The following is a 17,171-nucleotide window of genomic DNA, read 5'->3' on the forward strand; positions in this document are numbered from 1 at the left end:
ATTTTCTTATGCTTCATATTGTAACCAGCCTCTTTTATCTTACACATTAGGCATTTGTAAATCGAGATTAAAGTACATTATGAACTTTATTGTCCTACTCATTTTTTCGATTTTATATATTTTTTGCAACGTGGGACTCTGATAAATCCCTTCATGTATTTTTTTCTCAATTATCGCAATACCTACATGTACTCTTTTCTCAATTTTCACAATGTCTTCACGTACTACGTTTTATTTTAATTTATTTTCTGCGACACTTGGTATTATTATGGCTTCATAATCCATCTAAATCCCTACTAATACTCTCGTTAAAATGTAACAAAGAGGATTAATTATGCTAAAAACTGTGTCCAATTAAAATTTTGCATATACAAAACCATCCTTACAATTCCAACTACCAATGCAAGATTCCCCACATTTGTCTCCTTTCATAATATCACCCGGTTCAGTTCTGTTATTATTCCTCCTACACTGAACCGGTCCATGTTACTAGGCTCAACATTGAATTTCTGGCTCCCATTAACAAGCTTCCATATATTTGTTTTTTCTCTGAAAATTTCAGAGCTTTTCCCCATGAGATCTATTCACAAAGTGGTGTAAATTAAGGGGAAATTTCTAAAGAGAATCAACATTTTTTTTTTATAATTATAATAATAAGTAGAAGAGAAAATGGCAGGAGGAGGTGATCATGGTAGAGAGTTGGATCAAACACCTACATGGGCAGTAGCTTTGGTCTGTGCAGTTATTGTTCTTATTTCCATTTTATTGGAAAAGGTTCTTCATGCAGTTGGACAGGTGATTTATACATATTTTTTACATGTATTTTTTTTAAAAAAATTATATATATGATTCTTTCTTGAATTTCCCTTTCATGTTTTGGTCACGAGCGGCGCGAATTCGAATTAATCGAGCAAATAATTTGATAGTTAAACAAAAACAACCGGTGTATTTAAGGATTTGGACACTCAAAACTAAGCCTGAAGGAAAATGAAAAATAAACTTGTTCAAATCATATTATTCCCCTCTCCTTTATTTTCACCTTTTCTACAAAATAAAAAAATTTGGACTCATATCACGTAGAAGTTGATCCTCTAGCCAGGTGAGGAGCTAGAAGGGTTCATCCGAATCTCCTTCATGAACAGTTAGTGAAAAAGTTTTTATTTTTTATTTTTTATTTTTTATGTATGCATGGTGAAAATCCTGGCCATTTGGTTACATTCTTTGTTGTTTTTTTATTACAGACATTCGAGAGAAGGCGAAAAGGCGCATTGGTGGAAGCATTGGAGAAGATTAAGGGTGGTAAGGGCTTTGTAATAAGTAATTATTAGATTACCAAATTGGGGGTTTAATGATTCTCGGACAATTTCTTTTGTTGTAGAGCTTATGGTTCTGGGTTTTATATCGTTGCTTCTGACGTTTGGACAAAAATACATAGCCGGTATATGCATACCTGAAAAGGTTGCAGACACAATGCTGCCATGTCCTGCCCAGCATGTCCAGCATGCAGTTGTGCCTGGACATGGAGGTGGACATCATGCACCTGGACAGGGTCATCATCAAGATGCTGATGATGATGATGCAGGAGACCATCATCGAAGGCTTTTATGGGACCATATTCGGATATTAGCAGCTGATAGTCCTGCCGGAGCCTGTAAGCCGGTCAGTACCTTTTTTGGATTAAACACTGATATAAGTAGAGCGACATAGACATTGAGGAGCCAACCTCAACTTGCTTGAGATTGTGTATCTATTTTAACCTGTTGTAGCAGGTAAGTTGATTACCTGTAGTTATCTTTTATATGACCTAATTATGTATGTTGTATGGCAAGCCCTACTTAGTTGGCGTTAGAACCCCGTTGTCTGCCTCTGTAAAACATGAGATACTTGTTACCATTTTTATTTTGGTACTGAAGTATACTGGTTTATCAGTGCTTAGTTCAAGAGGGTTTTGGACTTATAATTTGGACTCGTTATTCTGTTTGCTTAGATTGCTTGAATAAATGTTCCTTGAAAATTTACAGACTAACAGTAACCACATTGACAGGGTAAAGTTCCATTTGTATCCATCCATGGTTTGCATCAGCTACACATCTTCATATTCTTTTTAGCCGTCTTCCACGTTATTTACAGTGCCATAACTATGCTGCTCGGAAGATTAAAGGTGAGATTTTTTCTACATTTTTAGTGTGACAAGCACAAAAGTTTTACCCTTTTAGGTCTATCAAAAAGTTGTTGCTCACTATGGCTGAAACTTCGTTTGAGGATCAAGATTGATTTCTCGACCGTGGACACCTTGAATGTTAATTCCACTTCTGGTCTTGCACTAAATACTTGAGCATTAATTAGAGATTAAACTTGATCATCCTGTTTCTTATATGCAGATTCGAGAGTGGAAGGAATGGGAAAAGGAAGTTGAGCATGATTATGAAGCAGCCAATGGTATGGTGTGAAATTATCATGATTTGATTTTCTTTTTTGCTTTGTCTATGGCCTAGTTTTACGCAAAAAAAAAAGAGCCTAGTTTTACGCAGGCACTAGATACTAGATAGTTGATGAGGGAAGTTTATTGTTAGGAATTATTGATCTTGAAAGCTAGAACTAGTAGGTGCAAATTTGGTGTTATTCATGTGATTTTTAGGATAGTTAAGTGTATGAATTTTGTGTTTCAATATGATCAAATTCATAATTTGTGTATGTATGTGAGAGTGATTTGAAGAGGTGAGTTGACAAGACTCTCTTGGCACCTATAAACCTAAGAAATACTCCTTTATACTTCTCACTTGGCAATCAGGTGAGTAAAGACTTCCTTACAAAGTATTGTCTCCTCTCCTTTAGCAGTTCTCTTCCTGTAACAGAGTAGTATAGAGGCCAAAGTCCTTGGAATTGAAACAAGAGTGCTGAAAAAAAATACAGAGATGGACCACTTGTTTTTTTTTTTTTTTTTTTTAAATTTTTTTATTATGACATAGGGGTAGGGGAAGGGGAAACGAGAAGGGGATTACAAGGCGGAAATCGAACCCTCACCTACAAGGTGAAAGTTTAGGTAGTCAACCAACTGAGCTACTAAAATCCCCAACCACTTGGTTTCTAATTCCGTGGTGTCACAAAGAAAGTTATGAAAAATTGGTGTCTTCAATACTTGGTTGTGTGCGAAATAGGCGTTTGAGGAACCCGATAATGAGGAAGTTTTGTCTCAATACGAGAAGGATATGCTGGAAAATACAAGGAAAAGAATCAACAAGCGTCAATCTCTTCCATCAGTATTTGGATGATACTGTGTTTGAGAAAGTAGACAATGCAACCACCTCAAAGGAAGTTTGAGAGGTTTTGCAGAATGTGAAGAAGGTAAGGCTTTAATCTTTAACGGGTATTTTGAAGCTTTAAAAATGAGAGAATTCAAACCAATTTAGGATTATTGTTCAAGGGTGAAGGCTTTGTGAATACATTGAAGAGATATGGATCAGATATAACGTAGAAGACGTTCATGAAGATCCTTCGTTCTTTGACAAGAGCAACTTTGAAGGATGATTGAGGTGAAAATATCCATAGAAGATGTGGACGAGGAAGAGGACATGTTATTGGTTGTGGAAAAGGAAGATGTAATGGTAACAAATCCACCAATCAAGAGAAAAGCCAATAATCATTTAGAGGTCTTGGTTACTAGCAAGGAGCAAATGAAAATAGGTATGAAAAATATCAAATTGAGTGCTATAGTTGTCATAAATTTGGTTATCACTCCTGAGAGTGTCGTAGTAATACTGAAAAAAGCCAATCTTGTTGATCACAAGAAAGAATAGGAGACAACTTTGTAGCTAGCACCCAAGGAGGACGATAAGAATTATTTTAGTCCGTGGTATTCTAATAGTAGCATCAAGCAAGAACTTGAAAATACAACTTCAGAAGTTGTCAAGTTGAAGGCTGTATAGACAGCTGCAACAGATGAAAAAAAGGATTTGCACTTGGAATTTCAAGTAAGATTGATTGTAAACAGAACAATCTTGAACTTGGAGCCAAGATTATACAGACATGTGAACTGGAGGAGCTATTCATTGGCAGAAAAGGAGGAAGAAAATTGTAAAACAAGATCTGCAAGTAACTGAGCGCAAGAGTGAGTTTAAGATATCTAAAGAACAGTTAGAAGAAACAAATGATTGCCCCCGTCACTTGAAAAACAGTTGCTACACCAAGGAGTACAAACTAATTTGCCTTACAAAATATATACATATTCCTATTCTAGTATCTTTAACGTTGGCGAGAGGAAATTGAAGTAGACTCAAGATATTGTGGGTATTCTTCTAAGACCTGTCAAGTTGAAGATTTTACACAATTGAGATCAAAGACTTGGGGTTAAAAGGAAATTTGAAGATCAAGGGCGAGTTTTAGGAAAATTAAACCTTGAAATTGTAGAACTATTACGTGCATGTTTGGTGTTATCCATGTCACTCGTAGGATATCTACGTGATTGAGTGCATGACTCTTATGTTGTGTAGTTGCATGAATCTTGTCCTTACAATGTGGTAAAGTTATCGTGTGTAAGTCAGTTGCAGAAGTGAGTTTAAAAAACTCTGTTGGCACCTATAAGTACCCCTTTATACTTGTCACCTGACAATTTACAGAGTTGCAATGTATTCTCCGGAACAAAATGTTCTTTTATCTATCATTCCTCTTCTCTCTTTAGCCTCTCTTTGTCTAACATTTAGTTGCCCTCGGGCTCAATTTGGCATGACGTTAAATATTCTCCAAAATGTGGTTCGTTGGTGAATCATTTATGATATGAAACTATTGTAAGCGTCTTGCTTAAGAAATTTATAAATGATTTATCAATATAAAACTATTGAAAACGTCTTGCTTAAGAAATATATAGTGCTACTCTAAAGGAGGTGATTAGTTTTAACTTTTTAGAGTGTAAACATTTCCGGTTCAATCTTCTATTCCTGTTACATACGTTTTTCCAACCAACATGCAAACATTAGCTATGTATTTTTCTGTTCACTACTGTCATGGAACATCCATTCCTCCTTTTCCGTTACTATCCTCTACTATTGTTAAATTTTGTTCAGTCCAACCATCCAGGCGAAAGCGGTCTAAGAACTCTTTTCTTTTGTAGGCAAGAGGGACTTAATCTTTAATTCTTAACCTGTATTTCTTTACTTTCTTATGTGACCTTTCTATGCAGATGCCTCAAGATTCAGGCTTACCAAAGAGACATCTTTTGTTAGGGATAATACCAGTTTTGGGACCACCCCAGTCATTTTCTACACTGTAAGAAAATTAAAGCACCTGCCTTCGGTTATTTTTTATTTTTGCATATTTTTTCAGTATTTTGGGATGAACGAATGGGGGCTTTGATACTTTTGTCTGAGATATTAAAGCTTTAAATTGAGTTAGTTCTATAACGAATTTGATATTCCTAGTGTGGCTCTCTCAAAAAAATGTGGGCATTAATAGGTTTGTTTGTATGGTTGTGTTTTCATATCTCTTCTAGGCATCCTCGCCATAAGCATGGAAATCATATTTGTATGTTCTAGTTAAAAGATTACCATCTACTAAGAAAAATTTGGTTGGTACTGCACCCATAACAATACCACTCATCCTCATTGAACGTTCAGTATAGCTATTGCTTAATCAAGTGATATAACATCATAAAGCGTTTAGCTTATTAGATTAAAGTTTCTATAACTGCTTATTTACGGTGGAATTAGTTGGTGATAAAACATGTAATGTAATAAGTGAAATGTCATATTACAGCCATTGCACAAAGTATTATTTCTTCTTTTCTAACTAGATCCCCAAAATTTCCAGGTGTGTTTTTTTCGGCAATTTTTCAGGTCAGTTAGGAAAGCTGACTACTTGACCATGCGCCACGGTTTCATCTCGGTCAGGGCTCCTAACCCTGTACAAATCAAATTATGTCTCTTGCAGGACCGAAAAGATGGTTATTTGGCTTATTGTTTTCCTCTTGTTGCAGGTCCATTTAGCACCTGGAAGTAAGTTTAATTTTCAAAAGTACATAAAGAGATCCCTGGAAGATGACTTCAAGGTTGTTGTGGGTATCAAGTACGTGTCTTTCGACTTGAACTGAAACAAACTTAAGTTTTTGATGTGCTACATCTAGAGGTATCTAATTGTTCATCTTTATTATTATGCTTGCAGTTCAGTGCTATGGCTTTCTGCAGTTATTTATCTTCTGTTGAATGTCCATGGTAATGTTAGCACCCTCGATTGTTTCAAGACATATTATCTCTCAAATTAGAAGAATTAGCTCTAACTACCAATAGAAATACTGTCCTTTCAGGATGGCAAGCTATGTTTTGGCTGTCCATACTGCCTCTAGTTGTAAGAAATTCTTATCATTATTTCCTTTACTTGTTTCCCCTTGCACTGTATTGTTCTAATGAAGAAAGAACTAACCACTGGATTGGTTAAAGATAATCTTAGCAGTTGGGACAAAGCTTCAATCAATTATAGCTCAGATGGCTATTGAAATTCAAGAAAGACATGCTGTGGTGCAAGGCATACCTCTTGTCCAAGTTTCAGACAGACATTTTTGGTTCGGCAAGCCAACTCTAATTCTTCATCTTGTCCATCTCACCCTCTTTCAGGTACTCAGCGCCACCTTGTACATCTATTTCTTGCCACTTCACTTAAGCTTCTTCCTCATGCTTTCTTGTCCTGTGAGGCTATGACACTGATACTGGATAACTACATGTCTGGTGTATGTGCATCTTTGGAAAATAATAATACTAATGGATTAGTATTAATTCAAAGTAAACAGGTGAGAACTATTTCAATTAATAGGGAGAGATTAAGAGGCTAAAAATAAGAGAGTATGAATGCAGAATGGAGACCAATTTACCCCTAACTGTTGAAGTTAGTTGGGAAACTAAAAAAAATAAATTCACATAATTTGATACGGTGGTATTAATTGCAGTATTTCGTACTTGCTATTAAGCACTATAATAGCTGTCCTGCTTCCTTTTACATAATTTTCTATCTGTTCTTTTTGGATTTAAGTTATAAACATTGTTAGTTGTTGTGATTTAACTAGCTGTAACACATTATGTATGCGCTTTTTTTAAGTATAAAATCACATTTTGTATATGCAGTTAGCTCAACTTGCTTTTAAATGACTTAATAGTATAAACATTTTTACATCATCAGTCCATAAATTAAAATTAAAGTTCAAAGGGGAAAAGGGTATTTCTCTTTTAGCCTTTGTTTCATACTTCTGCGGTGAGAAGTATTAAACATACCTTTTTGCAAGACCATGTTTTTCCAAGGAATTTAGGTTCTATAAGTGTACAGATAATACATAGCTTAATCTTTTCTGTTAAACATTTCATTTTTCAAGATATTCTTTTTACATAATATATATAAAGGATTGCTTTCTTAATCAGTTAAGCTTTTTGAATTTGCAAGCAAATATTAAGCTTAATCTATTTCATTATGTGTTGCAGAATGCTTTTGAGATTACGTACTTCCTTTGGATAACGGTAAGGACATATTCTCAATTTTCTTTTCAGTTCCTTCATTTCTACTACTTGGTTTAACATGATAGCATGACATTTTCTGCAGTATGAATTTGGGCTCTATTCCTGTTTTCACGATAGTTTTTTCCTCGCCGTATTGAGAGTTGCTATCGGGTAATTAACAAGTTCTTATCTTCACTGTGTTAAGTTTTTGAATGCTTTCTGAAGTATCAAAATTATATTAGACCCCATTCTTTAAAATTCCATAACCATACTCTCAAATTATCTGATGAAAGGGATGCTTGTCAGGGTAGGTGTTCAGATTTTGTGCAGCTACATTACACTTCCACTGTATGCACTAGTTACCCAGGTAACTCTTGTTCATGTTTTCTTTTAGCCTATGTTTCAGATTCATTATGATGATAACTTGGAAATGGGAGTGAAAAAGGCATTTCCAGCCAATCTATTCTCTCAATTTGCTGCTCCAATCTTACCATAAAGGGTATTTTGGATGACTAAGAGGCCAAGTCACTTGAAAAAGGCTTGGGGGTTTTTTTGACGGATTAATTTCACACATGGTCACTGAATTTTATATACTTTTACGGTGAAACCACAACTATCTTTTGTCACATTAAAGTAACTTAACTTTTTTCACTATAACAAAGAAAGACAACTTATTATCCATGGGAATGGTAAAATCACCTTGATGGGCTTGTTATGTCGTTCTGGTGGGTGAGTTTTAGTGACTTTACTGTCATAGCAGATAAAGTTCAGTTACTTTAATGTGAAAAAAGTAATTTGATGATTTTACTGCTATAGTGGATAACTCTGTTACTATACATGAAATTAATTTGTGATTTGACACTATATAGGTTAAATGTTTGGATTACAATAAGTAGACCCTAGACACCTCCCATGGGAGAAGTTACTCTTTCATTGTACAATAACTCCAAGAACATGTTAACCGATTTGCTTTTGGATTTTCCAGATGGGATCAACCATGAAGAGATCTATATTTGATGACCAAACTTCCAAGGCACTGATGAATTGGCATAAGAATGCAAAAAATAAGAAGAAACCTACAAAGCCTGGACCAGTTGAAACACGAAAATTAGGGAGTCCAAGGGAGTCACCTGAAACTTCCCCGAGTACAAGACCTGGTCATCGATCAAGAATAGAAATGTCCAATGTAGAGCCATCGTCCTCTAGTCAGACCGCTAACATTGTTGCTAGCGTGGACATTCCAGAGGAAATAGATGGCAGGCCACAGCCTGCGAACCCTGACCTACTTACAGGTCCTTGATTGAGATAACAATGAGCAGAGATAACTCATGTCACATAGAAAGGGGAAAAAAGGGAACAAACACTGATGGTGAAAAGCTATAACTTGTCCTGGATATTGGCTGTTACCCTGCTTTGCACAGCATTGCAGAAAAACTAGCATTTTGTTCCAAATTCCAGTTTGACGCTCAATTTTGTCAACTCCATTTGTACTATTATCATTACAAGAGAAGTGAATGTATGCTTGTGTAATGAAGGCTATAAAACCACGTTACGCTTGAAAGTGCCTAATTATACACATTTTGAGTATTAAATCTCATGTCCTTGCTATTTACCAGCATTAAGGTCTAATAGGTGTACTTACATACCTTACTCCACAACCTGTAAATTTATCCGCATCTTTTTTTTCTTTCTGCGCTATAAAACTAGGTCCATGCTGAGGGGCCTGGATAGTTAAACAATTGGCAAAGAGCTTTTTGGATTTGGAAACAATGCAGAACCAAACTTGTTGACAATTCATGATGACAGCACCAACTATAAGAAAACACCTCATAATAGTCAATGTTGGCCTCTGCACCCATAATGCACCAGTTTGAGGCTCATATTTCCCAAGGTGGGAGATGCCAATAATCGAAATTTTGAAACTGAAACTTCAGTGTATACCATCAATAAGTCAGTTACAAGCTCAAAATGTGTGCTTTTTTTTTTATAAAGTTGAATAAGTGCTCGGATTGGATCATACAAGGGTCCGCTCTACTTCGACCGATGCAGATATGAGCACCACATGCCAATATTTGTCTCACCCAAAAAAAAAAAAAATGACGACAGGAAGATGGCTGTTTGAAATTGATAGTAAACGAACAAAAAGGGCACTCAAAAATGTAGAAGAGGGTCATTTGCCACTTTTTAATATTTTACGCAACACTAGCTCAACCAGCCAGAAGCCTATAAAAAGAAAGCTAGTAAGGATAGCTTTCTAGAAAGTACATCTTGCGATAATATAGGAGATACAAGTCTACAAAATCTTCCACTTGCGCTCCACAGCATTTGTGATCATTGATATGCAGTATGCAGCACTCAATGGATAATCCGAAACTGCAAGATACATTAGATGATTAGACAAGGTTCAGCTACAGAAAATAATGTAATAATTCGCCATGATGATTTTCGTGTAGCGAAAACAGCATGGACCTAGTTGAGCATTTACATGGAATATACATGCGTTTTGTCCAACTTATCAGTAAAACGATTTCTCATATTCTGAGATGGTGTTAGAAGCATCAAGTAGGTTGAGATGCAGTTTAGAGCTCGCGTATTTACTTTAGAGTTGACAGGCTGACACTGAACCAAACAACTCATAGGGAGAGAACAATGTCTCACTTTACAATACATTTTGTATGGCATATACTAGAGTAACATGATAAAAAATCAAAGATTATGTTTGAAAATCCAACCATATCTACATTCTACAGCAGCCGCAATCTATTTAACTTTCATTTGCCAAAGACATAGGACTCTCGAGAAGTACTTTACTCTCCAGGAAGATCAATAGTATACAAGTGTCGCCAATTGAGCATACAGACACAAGTAATAGATGTTCGCATTCCTAAGCATTAAACACTAGCCAAGCAAATCAAGACAAAGACAGAAGAATCAAATGACAGCACTCAAGTTTTATTTGACACAACATAACAAGAAAAGAGGAAGAATTAGCTTACTTGATAAATAATCTTCGACATAATCTTTATCAATTTTCCCATGGGCCATAGCCCCAACCTGCACATTTCAAATATCAAGTAAACTATAACTCCACACAAAATGAAGTTGTCTATAGAAAATTACACTAGAACATACCACAAAAACAAGGTTCATGTCATTGTTGATGCCATTAACATAGTCCTGAATATCCACCAGCTTCTCAGAACTATGAGAGAAGCCTGATGCATAAGCGAAGTGGGGTATTAGTCAATTGTCAAGAACATTCCATTAGAGAAGGAACTAAAACAGAAAAATTATTCACCTATCTTCCGACAGTCGATGGGTAGGTACTGTGTAACAGGGTTCTTTATAACACGTAACAGTTTCTCTCGCTTACCAACAGCAGTTATGTTCAACTTTTGTAGCAGCTGCACTGAATTTGAAGCAACATAAGAAAACAGAAATATTAGACACACAGAAGGGAATAAAAGCATGAACAGAGATGATTGAAGAAATTAAGCCCAATGTAATTTAACTTACACATGATGCCAGCAAATCGCTTAAATGTCCTAGGGATACGAACATGAGGTTTTACTTCAAAAAGGACACCTTTCTCAGTCCTCACATACAAAGCTTTTAATCGCCCAGCTTTGTTTACTCGGCTATCTAGAATTGAAAGCATTGCCTGTGACAGGAAAGAAGAACTTACACAAAAATTTAAGGAAAAAGCATGAACAAGGATTTTTAAATAATTGCATAGCCTCATAAAACAATCATGAAGTTTTTGCAATAATTAAGTGCAAATAAAGTTGGTGAACATCAACTCCTTTGTTTCATTAGCTTTCAAAGGAATTAGAACTTATTTCTCTTACGTACCAAAGACTGAAAACAGATGGGCTTTCTCCCTTCCGCTAGAAGGATCTAACAGGAAGCCCATCAGTAGAAGGAAAAATCTCCTGCTCTCATTTTCTATTAAATTTTTAGCAACTGCTACTTAAATTTTCTCTTTTTTCCCCCGGCCCCTTCTTATTTCAACAACAACTATATATACTAAAGAAGAAGCACCAGCTCTCCACTGCAATTCCATCTATGATCTCCAAATCTAATACACACTCAGTATCTGAACCAGAAAGAAGTAGGATAGAAGCAAGATCAAGTGATGAACTCACACTAAGAACTAACACTGAGCAGAAAAATGGTGGAAGGGAAACCCACAGCCTAAGCAATACATGTCTGCATCTTTTCATGTAAGGTAATGGAGAAGCTTTAGAAAGAAATAAAGAAGCTTTTGACAGACATCATGCCACGGTTGATATTGTCAAATGTACAAATCAAACAATGCAGCATAGAGAGAGCCTTAGTTGCCCAGAACCAGAGGGTGGTGGGTTGAGAAGGCATCTCACTTTATATTTGTTTTTCCCTCCTTTTTGACTGTGGGGGGAACTTAGTCGTTAAATGTCGGTAACTAAACAAAAAAACAAGCTTAGCCACTTAACCATAGTCCTAACCTTGTTATGTTCTCTAAACTCTTCAGTAGAATTTTCTATTAATCTCTGGGACACAAAATACCTATGACAGATGGACAGCAGATATTAGATGCAGCCTTAATTGCAAAAAAGTGTATTGTAGAATTGAAAAGCTCGATTCCAGAGCGAATAAGCAAGATCTTGCCTAAAGGCATATGACCATGACAACTGGGAAGATTGCATTTGGCAGAAGATGGAGAACTGGATAAAGTTCTCCATAACTACGTTGAGATTCCATTCTGATAAACAAAAATGCCAGAGGAAGAAACTAGAGAGTTCTGGAAGGCAAAGAGAGAGCCATAGTGCAAATGAAAAAGATCTTGGTGCTTCTCCTCTACATTTGGAAAATACATGATGTCCCCACTTGTATAGATGACTGGGTAGGCCTTTTTTTTTTTATCAGGTATAAAAGAACTCATATTTGTAGAGTTTGAAAGAACTTATCTTTGTAGAATTGTTGTACACATCTCGTATCCAGAAGTTATTTTTCTATATTAAAAAAGATATATTATTTATACGAAGAAGCTGTTCTGTCCCTATCCATGAATTCAACTGAAATAACATTTAGAAAAAGGTAAGGATGCATATGGACTGAACAGACTCAGGTGTGCTCATTCCTATTTTCATCTTCTCATTCTTGTTCAATCCAAACTCATATTGTACCCTGCGAGAAATAGAAAGTTCTGCTAGAGCTATTAAATATATTTGATCAAAGAGCTATTAAAATGACTACTTGGCGATTTCATGGACAACTAAAAGATATCTCTTTCCTTATCATTGTTCCTTTTCAGTAGCTCGGGGTCTGATTAAACCCATGTTACTCAGACTCGACTAGACCTTGGATCGGGAAACATCATCTAAATGATTCTTTAATATTCCTTCAGTCCTAACTTGTTTGACAGTCTTTCATTTTTGTCTGTCTATTTAGAAACTATCTTATTTTACATTTACTGCTTTTATGATACTGTGCGATAAGAAGGTATCGATAAGGCTTAAAGGTAAGTTTTAGCGAGTGGTAGTTTGACCAGCATTGTTGTATGGGGCAGAATGCCCGCCAGTTAAGAAAGTCCATGTCCAGAAAATGAAGGTAGCGGGCATGAGGATGCTCAGATGGATGTATGGGCATACTTGGAGAGATATGATTTGGAACGAAGTTATTCAGGACAAGGTGGCAGTGGCATCAGTGGAAGACAAGATGAGGGAAACGAGGCTGAGGTGGTTCGGGGAAGATGAGGTGCAAGGATGCGGCAATAAGGAGGTGTGAAAGGTTGGCTGTAGTAGGAGTTAGGAAAGGTAGAGGTAGGCCGAAGAAGAACTGGGGGAGGTGATTAGGCAGGACATGGCACAGGACATCACCCTAGATAGGAAGGTATGGAGGTCGAGAATTAGGGTAGAAGGTTCGTAGGTAACTAAGTGTTGTTGCCTTCTGTGTGGGGAGAGGAGGGGACCCCTCCCTCCTATTTATCCTTTAGTAGTAATATTCAGTTATCGCGTAGTTTCCTATTCCTTGATGTTTATTAACATCTATTGCTACTAGTATTTTGTATCTTGTTATTTTGCTTTCTCTTTTCTGACATTACTGTGCCAGGTACTTTTTCTGAGCCGAGGGTCTACCGGAAACAGCCTCCCTTGCGTACATCCTACTCTCCCCAGACCCCACTTGTGGGATCACACTGGGTTTGTTGTTGTTGTTATGATAAATTTTTAACATTTCTTTTTTGCCATCAACATGACTTATCAGAGGTCCCACTAGACAAAAACAAATAGTTTTATGATGAGGGTACTTTTGGCACCTTACACATACTTAGCTTATGAGTCGAAACTCTTCTTTAATTTTATTTCTACCTAATAAAATGCCGTCAAACAAATCGGAACAAAAGGAGCATCTTTTGATGTCAACTAGTTGAGCTCCTGTGCAGATTCACACAAACTCCTTACAAAGTTCATTGTGTCTTAGCTTGCTTGTGTTAGCTTTAGCTTTGCAGCCAAATTTGACAAATTTAGGTTTAAAAGGCAAAGGCAAATCAGTTTCGTCCATTCCAACAGAACCAAGTATCAACTCACGACATACTTTCACCTGTAGGACTCAATATCTGTTACCATTGATCTATGGCCCACATGCAGAAATGGTCTCAAATGACAATCGCTTAAATCTGAAATCTACAGGAACACCACAGTGTTCATACTTTCGGACTATTAAGCAACAAGATAGGCCCGGAGTTCCAAAGTTAACCAACCTGATGAGCGATATCAGGCCGATAATCAGAAGGGTTTCGACCATTCTTCTTCAGAAAGTTGGAGTGTTCATCAGAGTTCAGAAGTTGGTAAGTCTGCATCAACAATTAGAAGAGATCATTACGCACAATAACTTCCACTTCCTTTATACACAGTTAAGGGAAGGGTTAGCATTATATGCAATGCTAAAGATCATTAATAACATGAACCAGTTAGCAGTTGGATAAAAGCATACAACACTGACAAAGCTAGAACCATCTAAGGCAGAAGTTCAAAGGCTGTGTGATGCAATATGAATTTGGGAGCTATATTATGAGAGATAAGCTAATGCTTCGGGTGGTTGTACCGGGTCCAATTGGCGCAGTACACAGCTGTTGGGAACTTGATCTTCGGAAGGAGGACACAAGTTTCATTAGTTACATTCAGAACCTTAAGTTTAGTTCTTTAAATTATGCATTTACCCCCAATTCTTATTGTAATAGTATCTTTTAGACCCATTAGCTAGCTAGGGTTCCTTTATACATTCTGCTGGTCTAACCATTTTAGAGATACATTAATAAAAATCATCTTTTAGCTCTCTTAGTATAGCTATAGCTTAGTTTTTACTCCCTCCGTCCCAAAATAAGGGTCACCTTAGCAAAAATCATGCCCATTAAGAAATCAATACATACATTGTAGAGTTTACTAAACTACCCCTCTTTATTAGATGTTTTTTGAGAATTAAACAATATTAAAGAGGACTAATTCTTTAATGCTAAGTGCATAGGTGGACACACTTGCCAATTTTTGTCTTGAATTCCTAAGGTGACACTTATTTTGGGACAGTTTTTTTTTTTTTTTGCTAAGGCGAGACTTATTATGGGACGGAGGGAGTAGCTAGGTTTTAGCTGAAATCCATTCTACAACAATGTGTTGATCAAACCATAATCGAAGAAACAAACGTAAATGACAAAAAATGACAGACCTTTCCAATTTTAGCGATTTCGAGAGAAGCTCTTTCGATAATGAAAATAACACCAGGTTTATTCGTGCTGTGATCAGTTGCAACAACAGGAATGCCAGATAGTAAATCTACAACTCTTTCAGCTGCCTCAGTATCCGCCCAAGTGTGTTCGGTTTTCGCTCTTTTTTCTGACCCTGTTGATTCCTCTTCCACATGTTCCTCTATTTCTTCTTCTTCTTTATCATAATTCTCTCCTTTCTTTTTTCTCTTTTCACCTTTTACTTTGTATGCTCGCACCATTTCTTGTCACACTTACAAGTATAACTCAGTACTTCAGACAAGTAAAGAGATTGTCAACTATACATACAAAATCACATATACATATGGAAATTATGAAAAAAAAAATGCAGAGGCAAAAACAATTACAGTGAATCCCAACGGAAAAGAAAGGTAAAACTTTGCTATAGTAGTAACAATTTAGGGCAAGTAAAAAAAAAAAAAAACTACTTTTTTGAAACTCTTTATATAGAAGAAATACATGAAAACAAGTATAGTACATAAATAATCAATCTTCCTGTCAAAAATGCAGTGCATGATAATCGAACTTTGAAAGGTAAAGCAAGATTGCATCATCAGTTGTAACCCAAGAGCAAAAAAACATATTTGCAGTAATTATAATCTGTTTACCGAGAAAGATGAAGAGAACACACACACAGATTCCGCCGTAAGGTAGCTGCGTATGAGTTTTGGATGGCTGGGGATTTGCGTTAAATCTTACTTGGATTTGGGCCCATACCTGTCCTTTTCTTTCCAATTGAGTTTGGGCCCTAACTCTTATTTGGATGATTCGCAGAATTGCCCTTCTTTTGGGGTGTTCTTTAAATTCTGCCCCTCATATTTGCGGTCTTTAAATTTTGATCCTCATATTTGTGGTCTTCAAGTTTTGCCCTTAGCTTGGATACATGAGGTTCTGGGTTCGAACCCTCACTCAGGCATAAAATAAAAAAATAATTTCGCAAGGCAGGGCTGGAGGGAGTGTATGCCGGATCCGGCATAAAGTCCTTAAGGAAAAACTAAAGTTATGCCGGAGGGGGCATAACTTTTCCTCAAGGCATAGTTTAGTTATGCCTTATGGGGCAAAACTTTTCCTTAAGGAACTATGTCTTATGGGGCAGACTTTTAATTAAGGGATAACCAAAAGTATGCCTCATAAGACATAACTTTTCCTTAAGGCAAACTTTTAGTTATGCCTTAAGGAAAAGTTCCGCCTTATGGGGCATACTTTTAGTTATATTTTATGGGACACACTTTTAGTTACTTAACTAAAAGTGTGTCCCATAAGGCGGAACTTTTTCTTAAGGCATAATTAAAAGTTTGCCTTGAAAAGTAAAAAAAAAAAAAAAATGTCTCAAGGCAAAGTCTGCCCCCTCCGGCATAACTTTAGTTTTTCCTTAAGGATTGTATGCCGAATCCGGCATACACTTCCCCCAGCCCTGTCTTGCGAAATTATTTTTTTATTTTATGCCTGAGCGGGGGTTCGAACCCAGAACCTCAGGTATTCAAGCGAAGGGCAAAACTTAAAGAACACAAATATGAGGGGCAAAATTTAAAGACCACCCCAAAAGAAGGGCAATCCGTGCAAAAAAATGAAAAATGGGGGAGAAATTCGCAAATAGAGATTTACACAAATAGACGCATTTTTTGCGCGCATTGGCCTTCAAAGGCGCTGGTCTCTAATTTTGTCCCTCAAATTATTGGTCTTTAATTTTTATGCTTAGCGTAAAAACATATGGGTTCCAGGTTCAAATTCTCACTCGGTAAAAAATTTAAAATATATTTATAAGACAGAGTTTTGGTAAAAAATTTAAAATATATTTATAAGACAGAGTTTTATCTATAAGTCCTACAAGGGGCATAACACTATTCAAATTACAATTTACAAATTTATATCTAGTCAAGCTATAATAACACAAAATAGTTAAAATCTAGGCGTACACAGTTATCGGATTGCATGAGTCT

The 17,171-nt window shown here is 36.4% G+C and overlaps 2 protein-coding genes across 3 annotated transcripts; one reads left to right on the plus strand and one right to left on the minus strand.

The window, feature by feature from the left end:
* The first annotated feature begins 425 nt into the window (after positions 1 to 425).
* LOC132635714 (MLO-like protein 9) lies at positions 426 to 9,436 on the plus strand. Its single transcript, XM_060352221.1, has 15 exons — positions 426 to 795; positions 1,242 to 1,299; positions 1,379 to 1,659; positions 2,045 to 2,161; positions 2,382 to 2,439; positions 5,177 to 5,262; positions 5,803 to 5,877; positions 5,969 to 6,057; positions 6,154 to 6,203; positions 6,296 to 6,336; positions 6,429 to 6,602; positions 7,458 to 7,493; positions 7,576 to 7,643; positions 7,779 to 7,839; positions 8,458 to 9,436. Exons 1-15 carry the CDS (start codon positions 670 to 672, stop codon positions 8,770 to 8,772), a joined length of 1,635 nt encoding a protein of 544 aa, XP_060208204.1. The 5' UTR covers positions 426 to 669; the 3' UTR covers positions 8,773 to 9,436.
* A 133-nt stretch (positions 9,437 to 9,569) lies between these two features.
* LOC132635715 (uncharacterized) lies at positions 9,570 to 15,989 on the minus strand. Of its 2 annotated transcripts, none has more exons than XM_060352222.1 (8): positions 15,840 to 15,989; positions 15,174 to 15,483; positions 14,212 to 14,304; positions 10,989 to 11,133; positions 10,771 to 10,881; positions 10,605 to 10,687; positions 10,469 to 10,526; positions 9,570 to 9,845 (listed from the first exon to the last, which is right to left on the minus strand). In XM_060352222.1, exons 2-8 carry the CDS (start codon positions 15,450 to 15,452, stop codon positions 9,766 to 9,768), a joined length of 849 nt encoding a protein of 282 aa, XP_060208205.1. In that variant the 5' UTR covers positions 15,453 to 15,483; positions 15,840 to 15,989; the 3' UTR covers positions 9,570 to 9,765. The 2 variants fall into 2 exon arrangements, with proteins under 2 accessions (XP_060208205.1, XP_060208206.1); XM_060352223.1 differs by having other exon boundaries at positions 15,174 to 15,463; positions 15,840 to 15,983.
* Positions 15,990 to 17,171: the final 1,182 nt, after the last annotated feature.

Source organism: Lycium barbarum, chromosome 4, assembly GCF_019175385.1.
Source record: "Lycium barbarum isolate Lr01 chromosome 4, ASM1917538v2, whole genome shotgun sequence".
NCBI lineage: Eukaryota > Viridiplantae > Streptophyta > Magnoliopsida > Solanales > Solanaceae > Lycium > Lycium barbarum.